The sequence below is a fragment of the Xenopus laevis genome, chromosome 1L, assembly GCF_017654675.1.
Source record: "Xenopus laevis strain J_2021 chromosome 1L, Xenopus_laevis_v10.1, whole genome shotgun sequence".
Taxonomy (NCBI): domain Eukaryota; kingdom Metazoa; phylum Chordata; class Amphibia; order Anura; family Pipidae; genus Xenopus; species Xenopus laevis.
This window is the reverse complement of record NC_054371.1, coordinates 114,397,232-114,416,275: the sequence shown is the minus strand read 5'-3', so window position 1 is coordinate 114,416,275 and position 19,044 is coordinate 114,397,232. Positions and strand designations below refer to the sequence as shown.

General features: G+C 39.7%; 2 protein-coding genes across 2 annotated transcripts; both read right to left on the bottom strand.

Annotated features, from left to right (window-relative positions):
* Positions 1–1,145: 1,145 nt before the first annotated feature.
* crygdl.9.L (crystallin gamma D like gene 9 L homeolog) lies at positions 1,146–3,799 on the bottom strand. Its single transcript, XM_041584429.1, has 3 exons — positions 3,791–3,799; positions 1,744–1,986; positions 1,146–1,421 (listed from the first exon to the last, which is right to left on the bottom strand). The coding sequence occupies exons 1-3, from the start codon at positions 3,797–3,799 to the stop codon at positions 1,146–1,148; spliced, it is 528 nt and encodes a 175-aa protein (XP_041440363.1).
* An 11,990-nt stretch (positions 3,800–15,789) lies between these two features.
* Positions 15,790–18,495, bottom strand: crygdl.11.L (crystallin gamma D like gene 11 L homeolog). Its single transcript, XM_041585638.1, has 3 exons — positions 18,487–18,495; positions 16,425–16,671; positions 15,790–16,058 (listed from the first exon to the last, which is right to left on the bottom strand). The coding sequence occupies exons 1-3, from the start codon at positions 18,493–18,495 to the stop codon at positions 15,790–15,792; spliced, it is 525 nt and encodes a 174-aa protein (XP_041441572.1).
* Positions 18,496–19,044: the final 549 nt, after the last annotated feature.

Below are 19,044 nucleotides of genomic sequence, written 5' to 3'. Positions count from 1 at the left end.
ATGAATAACTTGCTTGCATGGTGAGCCAATTGGTTTAATTTGCTTGAAATTATTACTATTAGCTATATACATAACTACGTACATTTTACAGGCTAATTAACCTGCCCAATATCTCAGACTTCAAATTATCCCAATATAGTGCACTTAAAAATATCTTGTTTAGCTTGAAAAGCAGAGAAAAGACTTTTGCTGTATTTCATTTTCATCATAAGGGTAAAAAAATGCTATACTAAATCAGGACCTTTTCTGCTAACCAGTTTTTGGATCAACATTGTTTTTGGGGAATTAATTACAGTAAACCTCTGCATTTTATTATGGCCATAAAGGCATACAGGCAGTATGTGTTTTGACCCCTATATCAAGAGTTACTTAATTCTAATCCGTTTCTAAATGAATAACTTGCTTGCATGGTGAGCAAATTGGTTTAATTTGTTTCAAATTATTACTATTAGCTATATACATAACTACGTACATATTAGAGGCTAATTAACCTGCCCAATATCTTAGACTTCAAAACATCAATAGTTTTCAATAAAGTGCAATCAGAAATATCTTGTTTAGCTTGAAAAGCAGAGAAAATATTTTTGCTGTATTTCATTTTCATTATAAGAGTAAAAAATGCTATACTAAATCAGGAACTTTTCTGAAGTCCAGACTTTGGATCAACATTGTTTTTGGGGAATGAATTGCAGTAAACCTCTGTATTTTATTAGGACCTAAAGGGCCCTGCCATAAGGTTTCTGACAAACTACAAGACTATTTGAAAAGATATATTGTATGTATATTGTTTAACTTTCCAACCTAAAGATTGAACCTGTTTACTTTTAATGTTAAAACATGTGTCAGTATACTATGTGAAAGCCTAATTGTGAGAATATAATAGAATAATACAGAGTTATCATCCTCCTCCCACATTCCTCTTCTCCAATCAACATAAACTCAAACTGGCCAGGATGTCTGCATAACTGAGATGCTTCTTTGCATAGACTAACATACTTGCACTAAATTGCCATGTAGTTATGTTGTTTTTGTGGCATGGATATCAATGCTGCACAGTAAATAGAGAAAATATAATGCAAACAGCTAATCTGGAATTTGTTCATTTTATTGGAACATAGATATATTTGATTTGCTAAGTTAATATTTTAAAATCTGTTATAAACTCTTCTGAATGATCCAATTCTGGGGCTTGAGGCTCCCCAGTCATTGAATCTCCTGTATTCTCCAGATCTCAGGTAGTACTGACGTCCCCTGTAGTTGGGTTCCTCGTAGAACATCCAATGGCCATCAAACACATTGCAGGAGTGAATGTCATGGAAACGGAATCGATCATAAGTATTGGGGCAGTCATCAAAGAACTCCATCATCTGCCCTTGGAAATCTCCTCTTTCGTAGATTCTCATTTTGTATTGACCATGGTACTTTAAAAAAATGGAAAAATATTAAACACATCTGTTTGAAAAAAATTAAAGCTGATATATCCTTTGTGAAAGCATTAAAATTAAAAATGCTGCAATTTTTCTTTTCAATCCCACCTCACATTAAGCTACTTAAAATAAAAATCTGGTAGACATAAATAGTCTTTACGTTAGACAGTCTTATTTTCTACTATATTGTACAGTATTGTATTGTATTATATCTACATTTAATTTTCTAGGTTAAATAGGAGATTTTAAGGGTGATTTTTGATGAATAATCACCAAAATCTATTCCATTAGTACTGTTTCTGCTTAAGAACCTTACATTGGGAACAAATCGACAGGACCTGATGGAGTCATTGAAGCCCATCCACCTCTGAAAGTCTGGGTATTCTCCTTGCCAGAGATAATACTGGTGTCCCCTGTAACTGGGGTGCTCATAGAGGATCCAGTTTCCACCCTCTACCCTGATGGAGTTGCAGCGATTGAAGTATGAGGACAGGTCAGAACAGTCTGAGCCACACTCATAGTGGCGACCTTGAAAGTTCCTTTCCTCATAGAAGAAGATCTGAAGAAAGACATTGTAGATTCAATTTTACAAATAAAACTAGGGCATCCACACATTTTTAAGATGATTTTTTGTGTGTTTCTGGTTTATGAAACATTTATTTTTTTATTCCTTATTCCTGAGAAACAGAAACAGTATTGCAGAATCCACATGTTAAATGTTTAAAGACAGATTCAAGCTAACTACTACTATTAGTACTAAATACTAATTAATAATGTCATTAAACAGATACAGCTTTTCAGATCAAATATGTCTTGCTGATCCTATCAATCTTGCTAATTAAACTGCCATCATTTTTTAAGTAATATTGGAAAAACAACATAGAAAATTAAAATGAAGGTAAGTATAGGGGGCCACATATCCACACATTTGGTAATGCAGTTTTTGTTAATGCCAAGTCAACTAGACATGTAAGGATACTGCATAGGAAAGTTTTGACAGACATGTCTGTAGTATTCACAATATGCCTTTATGGACAGAAAATCTGTGTCCAGGCTAATAAATTGGATGAGACATCCATGAGTTTTTGGCCAAATCACTTGATTTTTTTGGGCTTTTTCCAAGAAAGCCAGCATTTTTCGTATTTTTGGACGAAAAGTCCAATATAGTTGGATTTTCAGGCTAAAACCAGCTCAGCTATTCCACAGAAATGGCCAAATAGTGAAGGGACCTCTCCCATTGACTTTTATACAATCTTGGTAGGTCTGAGATGCCAGATTTTCAGATTTGGAATTTTTCCATCCTGAGGGTATAATAAATCTCAAAAAATTAATTTTTCTTTCACTAAACATTTGGAGTTTGGTTAAAACAACCTCTTTAAATTAGTTTTTTGCGTTTTTGGCATTAGGACTTTAATAAATAACCCACTTAGTGTTGCTATCATTTTGTGTTTTGCATCACCTTAAAATTAAGTATCTGTGTTTGATTGCTAGGGACTTGAGACTCTAGAAAATGCAATTCTTAAGATTGGAGAACCTCATGTAAGGACTTGGATAACTACGCAGTAGTGCATCATTAGGGTATTTTTACCTTTTGAAAAAGACAGCCTTATTTGATTTGGAGCTGGAAAGCCAACTTCATAATATGCAATTTGTGAATTTGAATGTGTTTTTGTCTAAATAGATATCTATTCATAAACATGCCAAAGATAATCTTTGTGGGTCAGATTTTATTAGCAGTCTGTATAGTTCTATCATTAGTGCAAAATATTACATAATTATTTTGCATCTTAAAAAATTCCTTTGTTCCTAAAATATAAGAATGAATAACTGTATAATGTATTCAAGGTTTTTATCCCAGAACTGTAGATTATATATATATATATATATATATATATATATATATATATAAAATAGATAGATAGATAGATAGATAGATAGATAAGATAGATATATAATAATATATATATAATATATATATATAATGTTCAAAATGGACCAGCACACCAAATCTTCAATCAGAAAAAGGTTTATTTCAACATCACTCACGTGTCCAATGTTTCGGCCCACATTAGGGCCTTGAAATAAACCTTTTTCTGATTGAAGATTTGGTGTGCTGGTCCATTTTGAACATTGTATACTCCGACTGACCAAGCACCCACCTTTGGCTAACAAGGAAGGAGTGCAGGTACTTTGTGAACTTCTATATATATATATATATATATATATATATATATACAGGTATATACATGTGTATAATATATATATATATATATATATATATATTCTGCTGTACCTCTATGAAAAGATTGATCATGGTTATGTATTATCTAGAAAATTTCAAAATAGTCATGGTTCTGACTTACCTTTCCCATTTTGAGTGTTTGGAAGTTTCTGTACAATCAACAAGTGGAAAGAGATGGCCTTTATATATGTGCTATATTGCTGCTGTCTGCATACACTACTGAGAACATGCATTTTTGTCTATTAAGTAAAATGTAAATATCTTTTGTATTTTTTGGGCTCTGCTGTCACAGCTTTTCTCTATGCTTACTGGGACCTATGCTGTATAGCTTTACCTTAAGAGCAACTAAGCATTGTAGGTTTGCTCATTATATATGTATGTGAATTGTTTCCATTGTGTCAGCAAAAGGTCTAATTTGTATGTCACTGCATCTCTCTGCAAAGAATAGAAAATCCACTGCCCATGGCCTACATGTGTAGTGCTGAAAGGGGCGGAAAGTGCTCAGGAACTCTCTCTGTTGCATTTCTGTGACCTGTTAAAATCTGACTTCCATAAATGGAGTTTATTTATGCCTGACTGAACACAAAAGCTTGGGCAATCATAAATGGGCCCCCCATGTAACTGAGATTGAACAGTTATTTATAAGCTTCCCCATTAATATCAGAATTATTGTTTTAAGCTTTATGATTAGAACGAGTATGTAGAATATCGTTTGATATTACTAGTATTACACTTCACTAAATGTTTTGCAACTGGATTACAAAAGATGTTATTCTGTTAGTTGCAAGAGTTTCCCGCTGGGCATATAACTTTAGCCATAGCTAATTTGAAAACATAATTTGAAACACTACACCTATTTAAAGGGGACCTGTCACCAAGAAATAAAAAGCTGTATAATAAAAGTGCTTTTCAAATGAAACATGAAATCCAAATTCCTTTTTTAGTAAAGCATTCATAGATCTCAGCTGTCAATCAAATATTGCCTGCCCCAACTCTATACAGGCAGTTACTTTCACTTTCCATTCAGCACTGACTAGATGTCACTGCACTCCCCATATTCCCCCGCTTTCTTCACCATTTAATAGTGTAACCAGTGTATGGGGATGGACATCAGGTCCCCCATTCTGGTGCACAAACAAGATTGTGAGATGATAAGGTTTCCCTTAATAACAGTGTCCACAAAATGGTTCCTGCATACATGCTATCATGATGAGTTCCCAGACCAAAGAAAACAAGATTCAAATAATTTATGAAGTGTAATTAAAGTTTATTTTGCTTGACTAATGCCATAAAATAGTATTGGGAATAATTTCATCGGGTGCCGGGTCCCATTTAAGGTGGACATTTCAGAGTAATGGATGTATTCCTATTCTCAGACTTAAAACTATAGGCCAATTAGTCTGACGTCAGTGGTACGAAAGCTTTTTGAAGGGTTAATAAAGGATAAGATACTGGACTTTATATCAAATCATAATACTATGAGTGTGTGCCAGAATGGTTTTATGCGTAATAGATCTTGTCAGACTAACTTAATTTCTTTTTATGAGAAGGGAAGCAGGGACCTCGATTCTGGGATGGCAGTGGGTGTGATTTACTTAGACTTTGCTAAAGCATGTGATACAGTGCCACACAAAAGGTTACTGGTTAAGGAATGTTGGCCAGGAACATATAGTATTTGTACCTGGATATAGAACTGGCTAAAAGATAGACTACAAAGAGTGGTGGTAAATGGACATTTTCTAATCGGACCAGTGTTGTTAGTGGAGTACCGCAGGGCTCTGTACTAGGTCCCTTGCTTTTCAACTTGTTTAGTAATGACCTGCAGGTGGGCATTGAAAGTACCTTTTCTATTTTTGCAGATGATACTAAATTGTGCAGAACTATAGGTTCCATGCAGTATGCTGCCACTTTGCAGAGTGATTTGTCTAAGTTGAGAAACTGGGCAGCAAACTGGAAAATGAGGTTCAATGTTGATAAATGCAAGGTTATGCACTTTGGCAAAAATAATATAAATGCAAGTTATACACTAAATGGCAGTGTGTTGGGAGTTTCCTTAAATGCGAAAGATCTAGGACTTTTTGTAGATAACAAGTTGTCTGGGCAGTGTCATTCTGTGGCATAAAAAAGGGCATTAACTCAAGGGATCAAAACATAATTATGCCTCTTTATAGGTCTCTGGTGAGGCCTCATCTGGAGTATGCAGTGCAGTTTTGGACTCCAGTCCTTAAGAGGGATATATTTTCTCTGGAAAAAAGGCACTCGGATGCACACCTGTTAGTTGCAATTGTGTCCAAACGGCGATTTATTTGAAGCCCAAAGTATACATCACAAAGGGGCAACGTTTTGGACCCCTCCGGGTCCTTTGTCAAGCACCCTACACTTACAACAAGTGTGTTGGGATTAGGTTGAGCTCTCCATGTTCGTGCATTGGGTGATGTTGTGATGGCTGATTCAGTTAATGCCTTTAAGAGTGGATCTTAAAGTACCAGGAGTGACTTTTTTGCCGCCCCTGGTACCTAGTGGGGTGCTGCCGCCTACGGCAAGAGCCTCAACTTGCCTCATTGGTGAAGCACCTCTGTAGTCACCTCTATAACAGTGGTCTTAATCTAAGTATGAGCTTATTTTTGGTTAATAGATAGTGATGAGCGAATCTGTTTTTTTGTGAAAAATTGGCAAAACTCATTGAAGTCAATAGGGGGAAAAAAACATTGATGTGCGTCAATTTTTTACATGCGCAACTTTTTTTCCCCTCCAAATGATTTAAAGTCAATAGACATTTTTTTTCATGTGGTGACTTTTTGGCTCAGCGACTTTTTCTCAGAATGCATTAAAGTCAATGGGCATTTTTGTCTCAAGTTATTTCTCACTCAAAATGCATTAAAGTCCGAGGGCATTTTTTCTTGAGGCAAATTTTTTTCTCTGGGACTTTTTTATCGCATTGAATTTTTTTTTTTGCTTAGAATTTTTGACTCAGTTTTGTAAAAAAAATTTGCAGACGACAAAATGAGGTATTTCTCAGTGAATCCATTACCAGGAGTGACTTTTTTGCCGCCCCTGGTACCTAGTGGGGTGCTGCCGCCTACGGCAAGAGCCTCAACTTGCCTCATTGATGAAGCACCTCTGTAGTCACCTCTATAACAGTGGTCTTAATCTAAGTATGAGCTTATTTTTGGTTAATGGATAGTGATGAGCGAATCTGTTTTGTTGTGAAAAATTGGCAAAACTCATTGAAGTCAATAGGGAAAAAAAACATTGATGTGCGTCAATTTTTTACATGCGCAACTTTTTTTCCCCTCCAAATGATTTAAAGTCAATAGACGTTTTTTTTCATGTGGTGACTTTTTGGCTCAGTGACTTTTTCTCAGAATGCATTAAAGTCAATGGGCATTTTTGTCTCAAGTTATTTCTCACTCAAAATGCATTAAAGTCCGAGGGCATTTTTTCTTGAGGCAAATTTTTTTCTCTGGGACTTTTTTATCGCATTGAATTTTTTTTTTTGCTTAGAATTTTTGACTCAGTTTTGTAAAAAAAAACTTTGCAGACGACAAAATGAGGTATTTCCCTGGCCACTCTCCATATCAGCATTACATACGGGGGGCTCCGCCCATCCCCGCCCATTGACCAGATAGTCCCTCCCTCCCAAGCTTTAAAGCCACCCCCAGGGGCCCACATACCTCATCTTTTTTCTTTCTGTCCTTTGCTCTGACTGACCAGAGGGTCCTTCCTAGTTTGTTACTCATCCCCTAGGTAGTTGTAAGCTTCCTCAGGTGGATCAGGGCAGAGTGCTTACTCCTCCTCCCTCTCTTGTGAGGACAGGGACAGGCAGGTTACTCACGGTTTAGCACTTGGCCTGCAGCAGTGCGACCCCAGAAAGTTTTTCCAATGAGGCCGTGCCATGGAGGTGATCACTTAAGGTTGCCTGTGGCACTAGGAATCCGTCCATACTTTTCCCTTTGTGGGTCTCTCTGACCCGCTTCAGCCAGAACCTCTGCTGCCTTCAGTAGAAGCGCTCCTTCCTCCAGACACGCGGCGGCCATCTTTGTTGTGGGCTAAGCGTGTTTGGAGTCGTCCACATGGCTCCGCGTCCATGGCAGCGGCCATTTTGGATGTGGGCAAAGTCTGCGGCTGTGACGCACTTCCGGTTCCGGTCCCGGGTGTTTTAATTCTGGCGCATCTGTTTTTCGCTTGCTGCTGGTTTTGCTCCTCTTAAGTGCCTGAAGGTTCGAGCTTCCCTGCTGCTGACTCAGCTCTGGTAGGTGAAAGGGGGTTATTGCGTCCTGCTTGCGAGGGGGGGGTTCTTAAGGATTAGGCCACTCAGTGCTGCTCCATATTTCCATTTATCCTGCTAAGGGATCTTTTCAGTTCACCCCACTTGCATGTGTATTGCATTACAGGTATCCTTTGCCTGGTTTCCTATGGATTCCTCAGCCTCTACAGCCTCTGCCCTCCAAGCTAGGTAGGTCCCTCCTGTACTATTCCTCTTTTTCTTATTTTCCATTTCTTATTTTCTCTCTCATTCTCCCCATTCTCTCTTTTCAGCTTGCCTGAAGATGTTGCTAAAAGACGTAGGATTAAAAGTCCCCAGTCGGCTCCCCCAGAATGCATGGGTTGTTTTAGCCCTCCCCTAGTGGGCAAAAAATTTTGCAAGTCTTGCTGGAAAGATTTCTGCAGCTCAGCCTCTGGGATTCCTGTCTTAGCCACAGGGAATGTGGAAGAAGGTCAGGATCTTGTCTCCCAGCATAGGGATGCCTGGGGAGCGGCAGAGGATTCCTCTGAAGACGAGTGTCTTTCCCCTGAGTTACAGTCGGAAGCCTTGTTAGACTCAGATGAGGAAATAGACAGCCCCCAGGATACCTTTGATCTCTCCCTTGTTACTCCACTAATTAGGGCAGTAAAGCAGACCCTGGGGGTAGAAGAGGAAAGCACAGGAACCTCAACTCTTAAGGTCCTGCCATCTCCTGCAAAAAACCGTCATACATTTCCTCTCTTCCAAGAGGTCTTATCTCTGACCTTATCAAGATAGAGTGGCAAAAAGCTGCAAAGAAGGTCTCCTTTGTGTCACAAGGCACTAGGTTCTCCAAACTCTATCCATTTAGAGATTCAGAGGTTAAGGAATGGGTCACTGCCCCTTCAGTGGACCCCGTAGTCATACATTTGGCAAAGAAAACTACCCTGCCAATTGACGACAGCTCTGCCCTTAGAGACCCCATGGACAGACGAGTAGATGCAGACCTCAGAAAGGGGTTTCTGGTAGCTGGGGCAGCATGTAAACCAGCAGTGGCTCTGGTCTCGGTGGCTAAGGCCATGTCCCTCTGGATAGATGGCATCGAAAAAGCCCTTGCCGAAGGAGTGGATAGGAAGGAAATTTCTTCTAGCCTAGCAGAACTCAAACTTGCCACAGCGTTCATATCGGAAGGCACAGTAGATCTCACCAGATTAGCAGCTCCTTCTATGGCCCTATCGGTGGCGGCTCATCGAGCTCTCTGGCTCAGATCATGGACGGCGGACGTCTCCTCCAAGACAAGCTTGTGCACCTTACCTTTTGAGGGCCTACGCCTCTTCGGGTCCAAATTGGATGACGTAATATCTAAGGCTTCTGGGGGGAAAAGCTTATTTTTACCCCAAGAAAAGAAGAGACCATCATCTTTCCATTTTAGATCCTCTATTTTTCGCGGCTCAGGAAGACCGGTTGCGGGAAGACAAGTCTCCAGACCAGCAGGTGAAAACTACAAGCCCTTTTCATGGAAAAAAGGCCAAGCGACCTTTGTCAGAGGAGACAAGTCCAGGTCATCCCAGTCTAATAAGAAGCCTTCCTGACTATCCGTCCACAATAGAAAAGGTAGGAGCCAGGCTGGCAGATTTTCTCCAAATATGGATTTCTACCATCTCAGATCAGTGGGTTCTAGATATCCTGTCAAGGGGTTATCGGCTGGAATTCAACTCCATCCCAACAAAGAACCATTTTGTCACCTCTTCTTACCCCAAAAAAGGGGAAAAAAGAGAAGCCATGGATCACTACCTACAATGGCTGCTGGAAGAGAAAGTTCTGTCTCCTGTCCCGGTAGCGGAACAAAACAAGGGGTTTTATTCAGTACTATTTCTGGTAAGGAAAAACTCAGGAGGATGGAGACCTATTCTGGACTTGAAATTAATCAACAGGCATCTGAGGGTGCAGAAGTTCAAGATGGAATCAATCTATTCGATCATTGCTGCAATTCTCCCAGGAGACTGGCTCCTCTCCATCGATCTGAGGGACGCTTACTTACATATCCCTGTGACAGCCTCACATCAGCGTTTCCTTCGATTTGCCATCGGAGGGAAACATTTCCAGTTTCGTTGTCTCCCTTTCGGTCTGTCCACAGCCCCGAGAGTTTTTTCAAAGATTCTGGTCACCTTGGTGGCGGCACTCAGGCTGGAGGGGATCTCAATCTGGCATTATTTGGACGACATCCTTCTGTCAGCAAGAAACAAGGAGACTCTACTGAAACATCGAGAGAGAGTCCTAGACTTCCTACTTTCCCATGGTTGGTTGATAAATGGAGAGAAGAGCCAACTATCCCCATCCCAATCCTTGGTCTATCTAGGGGCTTGGTTCAATACCCAAGAAAACTTAGTATCTCTTCCTCCTCTGAAAATTGCGGCTATCATCAACCTAGCCTCACATTTCTTGACTCAGTCCCAAGTCTCAGCCAGAAAAATGATGTCCTTATTGGGGTCCATGGCATCGACAATACCTGTCACAAAGTGGGCACGATGGCATATGAGGCCAGCCCAGTTTTTGTTCCTGGATCAATGGAACAGGGAAACGAAAGACTGGGAGCAGCAGATTCTTCTCTCTCACCCTTTCAAAGAGTCGCTCTTCTGGTGGACCAAGGAGAAGAACCTAGAGAAGGGTTTTCCCTTATCACAACCTCAATGGAAGACACTGATCACCGATGCCTCAACCTGGGGTTGGGGGGCACACCTGGACTCGGAATGGGTACAAGGGACATGGTCCTCACGACAGACCAATGTGCCTTCCAATATCCTGGAGATAAGGGCTGCGAAGTTAGCTCTCTTTTCGTTCACAAAAAATCTGCACAATTCCTCAGTCAGGCTCCTTATAGACAATACCACGGCAGTGGCTTACATCAGGAGACAAGGGGGTACCAGGAGTTCTTCTCTTCTCCAGGAGGTTCAACCTATCATCAGTTGGGCAGAGAGGAATCTGGTCTCACTGACAGCGGAATATCTCCCAGGGAAAGACAATCAGGAGGCGGATTTTCTGAGCCGCAATTCGGTGTCAAGTCACGAATGGTCCTTAAGCCAGGAGGTCTTTCAGAAGCTGGTGGAAAGATGGGGTCTTCCGGAAATCGATCTCATGGCGTCACATCTCAATGCAAAGCTTCCAATTTTCTTCTCAAGAAAACCTTGCCCGACAGCTCAAGCAGCAGACGCCATGCTTCAGAGCTGGTTCTTCAGCCTGGCCTATGCCTTTCCTCCGTTCCCGCTTATCATGAAGATTCTCCAAAAAGTAATCCAAGACAGGAGCGATTTGATCTTAATTGCACCAAATTGGCCGCGCAGGCCTTGGTACCCATTACTTCTCAAACTTTTAGTGGATCCCCCGTGGCCTCTTCCCAGGAGGAGGGACTTGCTGTGTCAGGGACCTCTCCTTCACCCAAACCCAGCGGCTCTGTCTCTTCAGGCCTGGAGGTTGAGCGCAAAAGGCTGGAAAAGTTGAGCTTACCTGAAAGTGTTATAGACACCCTGCTCAAGTCTAGGAAGTCTTCCACATCATCCACTTACTGCAGAGTTTGGAAAAGGTTTCAGCTTTGGTGCAATCAGTTTGGTTTCTCGTGGGAAGAGATCTCTCTCCCTCAGGTTCTAGGCTTCCTCCAATCTGGTTTAGAGAAAGGTCTACAGTATAGAACCCTAAAATCTCATGCTTCCGCCATATCAGCCATTTCTGGAAAATCCTGGTCTTCGGATCCTACAGTCCAAAGATTTTTTAAAGCAACCTTGAAGGTACGCCCTCCAGGGGTTAAAACCTCACCTGCCTGGAGTCTACCATTGGTCCTAGGATCCCTATCCTTGCCACCGTTTGAGCCTCTTGAGTCAATTTCATTCTGGAATCTGACTTTAAAGACCTTATTCCTATTGGCCATTGCCTCAGCTTGCAGAGTAGGGGAACTGCAAGCCCTCTCCTGCAGTCAAGAACACATAACCTTTCTGCATGACAAAGTGATTATTAAGCCAGTTCAGTCTTTTCTCCCAAAGGTTGTCTCGACTTTTCACTTGAGGAAAGAAGTCACTCTTCCTATTTTCTCGGAGGACATTCAGGAAGCAGAGAATTTAAAAAAGATTGATCCAGTAAGAAGTCTGAAGCGATATATGGAAATGTCAGCTTCCTTTAGAAAATCAGACAGACTATTTGTTGTCCCAGCGGGAAACAGAAAAGGGCAGGCTGCTGCCACTTCTACCATCAGCAGATGGATGACCTTGTGTATCTCAAAAGCCTATCAAGCTCAGGGCAAGCTAGCTCCGGAGGGTTTAACGGCTCACTCCACCAGGGCGGTCGCTTCTTCTTGGGCAGCATTGGCAGATGTTCCTCCTTCTCAGATCTGTGAAGTCGCTTCATGGTCTTTGGCTCGGACCTTCATTAAGCACTATCGTTTGGATCTACCCTCTTCGAGTAACCATGCTTTTGCGGCAGGGGCCCACCTTGCCTTTTCTTGTCAGTAAAAAATTTTTTGTATCAGCACCTCTGGTGTTTTGTGGTTTTTCTTCCCAATGCTGATAATGCTGATATGGAGTGGCCAGGGAAAATAGAGAATTCCTATCATACTTACCGTAATTCTCTTTTCCTGGCCACTCTCCATATCAGCATTTCCCACCCCTCTTCGGCCAGAAGCTTGGTATTAGACGAGGTATGTGGGCCCCTGGGGGTGGCTTTAAAGCTTGGGAGGGAGGGACTATCTGGTCAATGGGCGGGGATGGGCGGAGCCCCCCGTATGTAATGCTGATATGGAGAGTGGCCAGGAAAAGAGAATTACGGTAAGTATGATAGGAATTCTCTATTTTCTCAGTGAATCCATGCCTGATAAAAAAAATCATTCATCCCTGTTAATACAACATTGTTGTAACTTTGAAAGTGATCCATTTTAAAGAATGTGGAATACAGTATATTGTGATGTGCTCTATATTATGGTTGTTGCATTCCCTGTAATTCATCTTGGGGTACAAAATCAGACAATAATTATTAGTCTCATAGATCCACACCACTGTATAGTTGTTCTTCTTGTTCTGATAAATTCCCTGAAAGTACTATTCTGCAAATACTTAAAGGAAAATGATACCCCAAAATGAATACTTTAACAACAGATACTTTATATCATAACAAGTGGCATATTAAAGATTCTTACCAAACTGGAATATATATTTAAGTAGATATTACCCTTTTACTTATTATTCTTTGAACCCCTATTTTATGATATATTCTGTGTTGCCTCAGAGATCACCTGCCCAGAAATAATGCAGCTATAATGCATTGTTTGTGTGCACTGTTAATCATATGATCCAGTGGCATAGCTATATGTCACTGGGCCCCACAGCAGATTCAATTTAGGGCCCCAAAATATTGATAAGGTGGCCTGTTCTACGGTCTGCTTCCTCTGTAGTTACACCCCTGATATGATCCCTGGGGGAGGATTGTGCAATAAAATATACTGCTATAAAATATATTATGAAAATTTAGATGAAGAAGGTGTTAATATATGAGCTGTTTTATGCAATATATTTTCATAGAGGCCTACATTATTTAGGGTATATGTTTCTGATTATAGTTCCAAATGTTTTATCCTATCACAACATACTTCAATTGCCAACCTAAAGTAATCTTAAAAGACCAGTAACATCAAAAAAAAATTTTAATAATTGGTTAGTGCACAATGAAAAATAAATACCAAGACAAATGAAACTTTTAAAAAGCAAAGACTTTATTAAGAAATACCTTACATAAAATCCACTTCCTGTCCTCTTCAGAAACAGCGAAAAGGCGACCATCCACACTGCATCAATCGATTTCTCCTCCCTGGCTATTCACTGACAGGCATCCTCCTCCTGTCGTCCATGCAAGCTGTGTCTGAGGCTCTTCACTCCTTCCCCGTGGATCAGCTTCCCTCCTCCGCTCTCCTCACCTCGCTCTCTGTCTTCCCTCCTCCCTACTCTCAGAGAGAGACATGCGGCGCCTGATTTCAACCCAGGCAGAACAGAAAGGCGCACGTTACAGGCGTCCAGCAGTGTCACAGGCTCTCCTCTTCACCGTGCATTGGCAGCGATAGAGTTAATCCCAGGTCAGTTCCCACGTGGGAGGGGAGGGCTCAGGCAAGGATCGCTCACTGCTCAGTGAAGGAGAGGAGAGCCTGTAACGTGCGCCTTTCCTGGGTTGTAATCAGGCGCCGCATGTCTCTCTCAGAGTAGTGGAGCAGGGGAGGAGGGAAGACAGAGAGGGAGGTGAGCGGAGGAGGGAAGCTGATCCACGGGGAAGGAGTGAAGAGCCTCAGACACAGCTTGCATGGACGCCGGGAGGAGGATGCCTGTCAGTGAATAGATAGGGAGGAGAAATCGATCGATGCAGTGTGGATGGTCACCTTTTCGCCGTTTCTGAAGAGGACAGGAAGTGGATTTTATGTAAGTTATTTCTTAATAAAGTCTTTGCTTTTTAAAAGTTTCATTTGTCTTGGTATTTATTTTTCATTGTGCACTAACAAATTTTTTAATTTTTTTTTTGATGTTACTGGTCCTTTAATAGCAACTGACTTGAAGCCATCCCTGGAACAATTAAGTCTAAATATAAATACATGCAGTATGTGTTTTGACTCTATGACATGGTGTTTTGCTCACCATGCAACTTGCTTGCATGGTGAGCAAATTGGTTTCATTTGCTTAAAATTATTACTATTAGCTATATACAAAAATTCGTTAGAATACAACGAAAGACAAATTAAAATTTCAAATTGCAAAGCCTTTATTATTAGTGATGGGCGAATTTGCGCCATTTGTCTGTGTACCCTGCCAACCGCCTGGGGCCCTCTCGCTAATCATCACTTGATGCTGCAGGGCAAGGTGAGTAGGAGGCTGAGTCCTCGCAAGATCTCCCCAGAGGTGCGCCGGCTCTGCACAAGGATGTTCCAGGCACACAGTATAGGCACAGGCTGTGGGAGCAGGGGAGGATAATGGGCTCCCTGTAGAAGGAGCCGCACACCGGGCAATTCAGCTTTTCATCCAGCCGGGCCGATTTCCAGCACCGTCTTCCTGCTGTCAGTAGACTATGGGAGCTAGCCAGGGAGGACAAATCCAGCACCGCACTATGGATGGTCACCATATCGCCGTTTCTGAAGAGGACAGGAAGTGGAGTTTCGGTGAGTTATTTCTTAATAAAACCTTTGCAATTTGAAATTTTAATTTGTCTTGGTGGTTTTTTTCGTTGTATTCTAACGAATTTTTTTTAAAATTGTTTTGATGTTACTGGTCCTAAAAGAATCTTATTTAGCTTGTAAAGCAGAGAAAAGACTTTTGCTGTATTTCATTTTCATCATAAGGGTGAAAAAATGCTATACTAAATCAGGACCTTTTCTGCTAACTAGTCTTTGGATCAACATTGATTTTGGGGAATTAATTACAGTAAACCTCTGTATTTTATTAGGACCTAAAAGGCCCTTCCATAAGGTTGCTGACAAACTACAAAGCTATTTGAAAAGATATATTGTATGTATATTGTTTAACTTTCTAACCTAAAGATTGAACCTGTTTTCTTTTAATGTTAAAACATGTATCAGTAAACTATGTGAAAGCATTTTTGTGAGAATATAATAGAGTAATACTGAGTTATCATCCTCCTCCCACATTCCTCTTCTCCAATCTACATAAACTGAAGCTGGCTGGGATGTCTGCATAACTGAGATGCTTCTTTGCATAGACCAACATACTTGCACTAAATTGCCATAAAGTTACATTATGTTTTTATGGTATGGATATCAATGCTGCATAGAAAATAGAGAAACCACAACACAAACAGCTAATCTGGAATTTGTCAGTTTTATTAGAACACCAATACATCTGATTTGTTAAGTTAATATTTTAAAATCTGTTATAAACTCTTCTGAATGATCCAATTCTGGGGCTTGAGGCTCCCCAGTCATTGAATCTCCTGTATTCTCCAGATCTCAGGTAGTACTGACGTCCCCTGTAGTTGGGTTCTTCGTAGAACATCCAATGGCCATCAAACACATTGCAGGAGTGAATGTCATGGAAACGGAATCGATCATAAGTATTGGGGCAGTCATCAAAGAACTCCATCATCTGACCTTGGAAATCTCCTCTTTCATAGATTCTCATTTTGTATTGACCTTGGTACTTTAAAGACATGGAAAAATATTAAATATAGTTATGCTTCAGGAATAAACTATTAAATCAGATCTGTACAATTCTTTCAATAGGTTGTGTTTTTTTATTTCTATTTGCATAATTAAAAACTGGTATAATCTATGTGCAAGCATAAAAGTGAAACATGCTGCAAATTTTCTTTTGAATCCAACCTCACATTAAACGAATTAAAATGACCTTACTTTAGGCAGTCTTATTTTTGACTGTATTCGATCTACACTTAATTTTCTAGTTTAAAAGTGAGATTCTGTATATTCACTTATGCATAATCACCCAAATCTATTCCATTAGTTCTGTTTCTACTAAAGGTGATAAGAGCATTACATAACTTACATTGGGAACAAATCGACAGGATCTGATGGAATCATTGAAGCCCATCCATCTCTGAAAGTCTGGGTATTCTCCTTGCCAGAGATAATACTGGTGTCCCCTGTAACTGGGGTGCTCATAGAGGATCCAGTTTCCACCCTCTACCCTGATGGAGTTGCAGCGATTGAAGTATGAAGAAAGGTCAGAACAGTCTGAGCTGCACTCATAGTGGCGGCCTTGGAAGTTCCTTTCCTCATAGAAGAAGATCTGAAGAAATTGTATATTTATGTTTACAAATAAAATTAGCGCTCAGATAAAATCTTTAAAATGATATTTGTTGTAGTTCTGTTTTATGAAAAGTTTTATTTGTTTCACCTTTTATTTCCTGAGATACAGGAACTTACCTTAAGTATTGCAGTTTCCACATGTTAAACGTTAAAAGATAAATTCAAGGTAAGTTAAGGTAATAGTAGTAATCAGTACATAAATAATTGAAGTGAAAATAGATGTGGCTTTTCAGAAAAAAGACAGGTAAGATCATTCCTAATGAAGCTTGCTAATTAGTTAAACTCATAATTTTTTTTGGAAAAAAATTGAAAGTAAAAAAACAGAAACACAGAAAATAAAAATGAATGTAAGTATAGGTGGCTGTACATTTTTACAATTATTTTACTTACTGTCAGGCCAATTAAACATGCATGGGTACCTGATGGGGAACATTTGACAGACACAAATGCAATTTTATAGAATAAAAATCTGCTGTTCTGGACAGATAATATAATCTGTGTCCAGGCTAATAGGATGGATGCAATGACAGCAGATGTTGCTATGAGAGGGATTGCAGTTCCATCTTACTTCTGACCAGGTCTTTTTTTTTGAACATAGGAGAAGAGATGCATTTAAGAACTTGTATAACTATGCAGTAGGGCATCATGGAATGGCTTAAAGGAACCGTTTAGTGTAAAAATAAATAACTGGGTAAATAGATAGGCTGTGCAAAATATAAACTGTTTCTGATATAGTTAGTTAGCCAAAATTGTAATCTAAAAAGGCTGGAGTGACTGGATGTCTAACAGAAACAAACTTCCTGCTTTTCAGCTCTCTAACTCTGAGGGGTCCGTTTACTAAAGCGCAGTAAAAATCTTCTCACAATATATAGACAAATTTGTAGCCAAATATGTTTTTGCCAGTTTACTAACCTACTGTAAATATAAATTTGTGAATTTTCTTGCGCAAAAATATGTTTTCGCCAGTTATCGCATTCGCTGAAAATAACGCCACATACACATTAATGCCTGGTATTTTAAACAGCGAAATGTGCAAAAGACTTAATTTACGCCAGAGTATTCCCAACATTTTACCGCCACCTATGTAGTGGCGTAAAAGTATTTTTTCGCCAGAAAATTCTCAAGGGGCAGGAAATATCCCCTAATAATTTTTGAAGATGCATTTCTGGCCATAAATGTAAAAATTGCCATAATAACCGCCATAAAACAAGACTATTTTATAGCATAAATATTCGCAAAACCGTAATTTGTCGCCAGAAAATTCACAACTCACTAAAATTACCGCTAATGTAAGCTGGTTCATTAACATAGTTACCGCAAGTGATCGCAATGACTTCTGAGCGCATCGCTGTTTAGTAAACTTAGTCCCTGCGAATATTCTGGTGGAAAAATATTCTCTGTAACTAAATATCCCTTGAGATTACCCTTTGAGGGAATAAAAAAGGTAACAAAAAAAAAAAAGATTACAACATATTTCGATCAACTGGTCAACACTTGACTGTACAAGTGGTTAATTTAAAAGTATGGATTTTTCAATCTCTACATCTATTGATATATGCCAATAATGATCTGTGTAAGTCTCAATGTATTAGCAGAATGTAATACACTAATGGATTATAAATATTTTTATAACTCTTTGCATATTTTTAAATTCCTTTTTGGCTCTAATATTGGAATGAATCACTGTAAAATATGAATGTACATTTCATATATGGCTTGCTGTACCACTATGAATAGCTTGATCGTGGTTATGCATTATCTAGAAAATATTAAAATAGTCATGTTTCTGACTTACCTTTCCCATTTTGAATGTTTGGAAGTTTCATTGCAATTGACAAGTGGAAAGAGATGGCCTTTATATATGTGCTGTATTGCCACTGTCTGCATACACTACTGAGAACATGTATTTTTGTCCAGTAAGTAAAATGTAAATATCTTTTGTATTTTTTGGGCTCTGCTGTCACAGCTGTTTAGTATGCTTACTGGCACATTTGCTGTATAGCATTACCTTAAGAGCAACAAAACATTACAGGTTTGCTCATTATATACACATGTGAATTGTTTCCATTGTCTTAGCAGTCAAAAGGTAATTTGCTTGTCACTGTTTCTCTCTGCAAAGAATAGGAAATCCACTGCCTATGGCCTACATGTGTATTGCTGGAAGCCAGAAATTGCTCTGGAACTTTTTCTGTAGCATTTCTATGTCCTGTTAGCATGTGACTTCCAGTGTCGGCCATAGACAATGTTTCCCACAATTTATAGCAGATTAAATTACTTTGTTCTTTAGTGCTTAAAGGGATACTGTCATCAGAAAACATTTTTTTTTAAACACATCAGTTAATAGTGCTGCTCC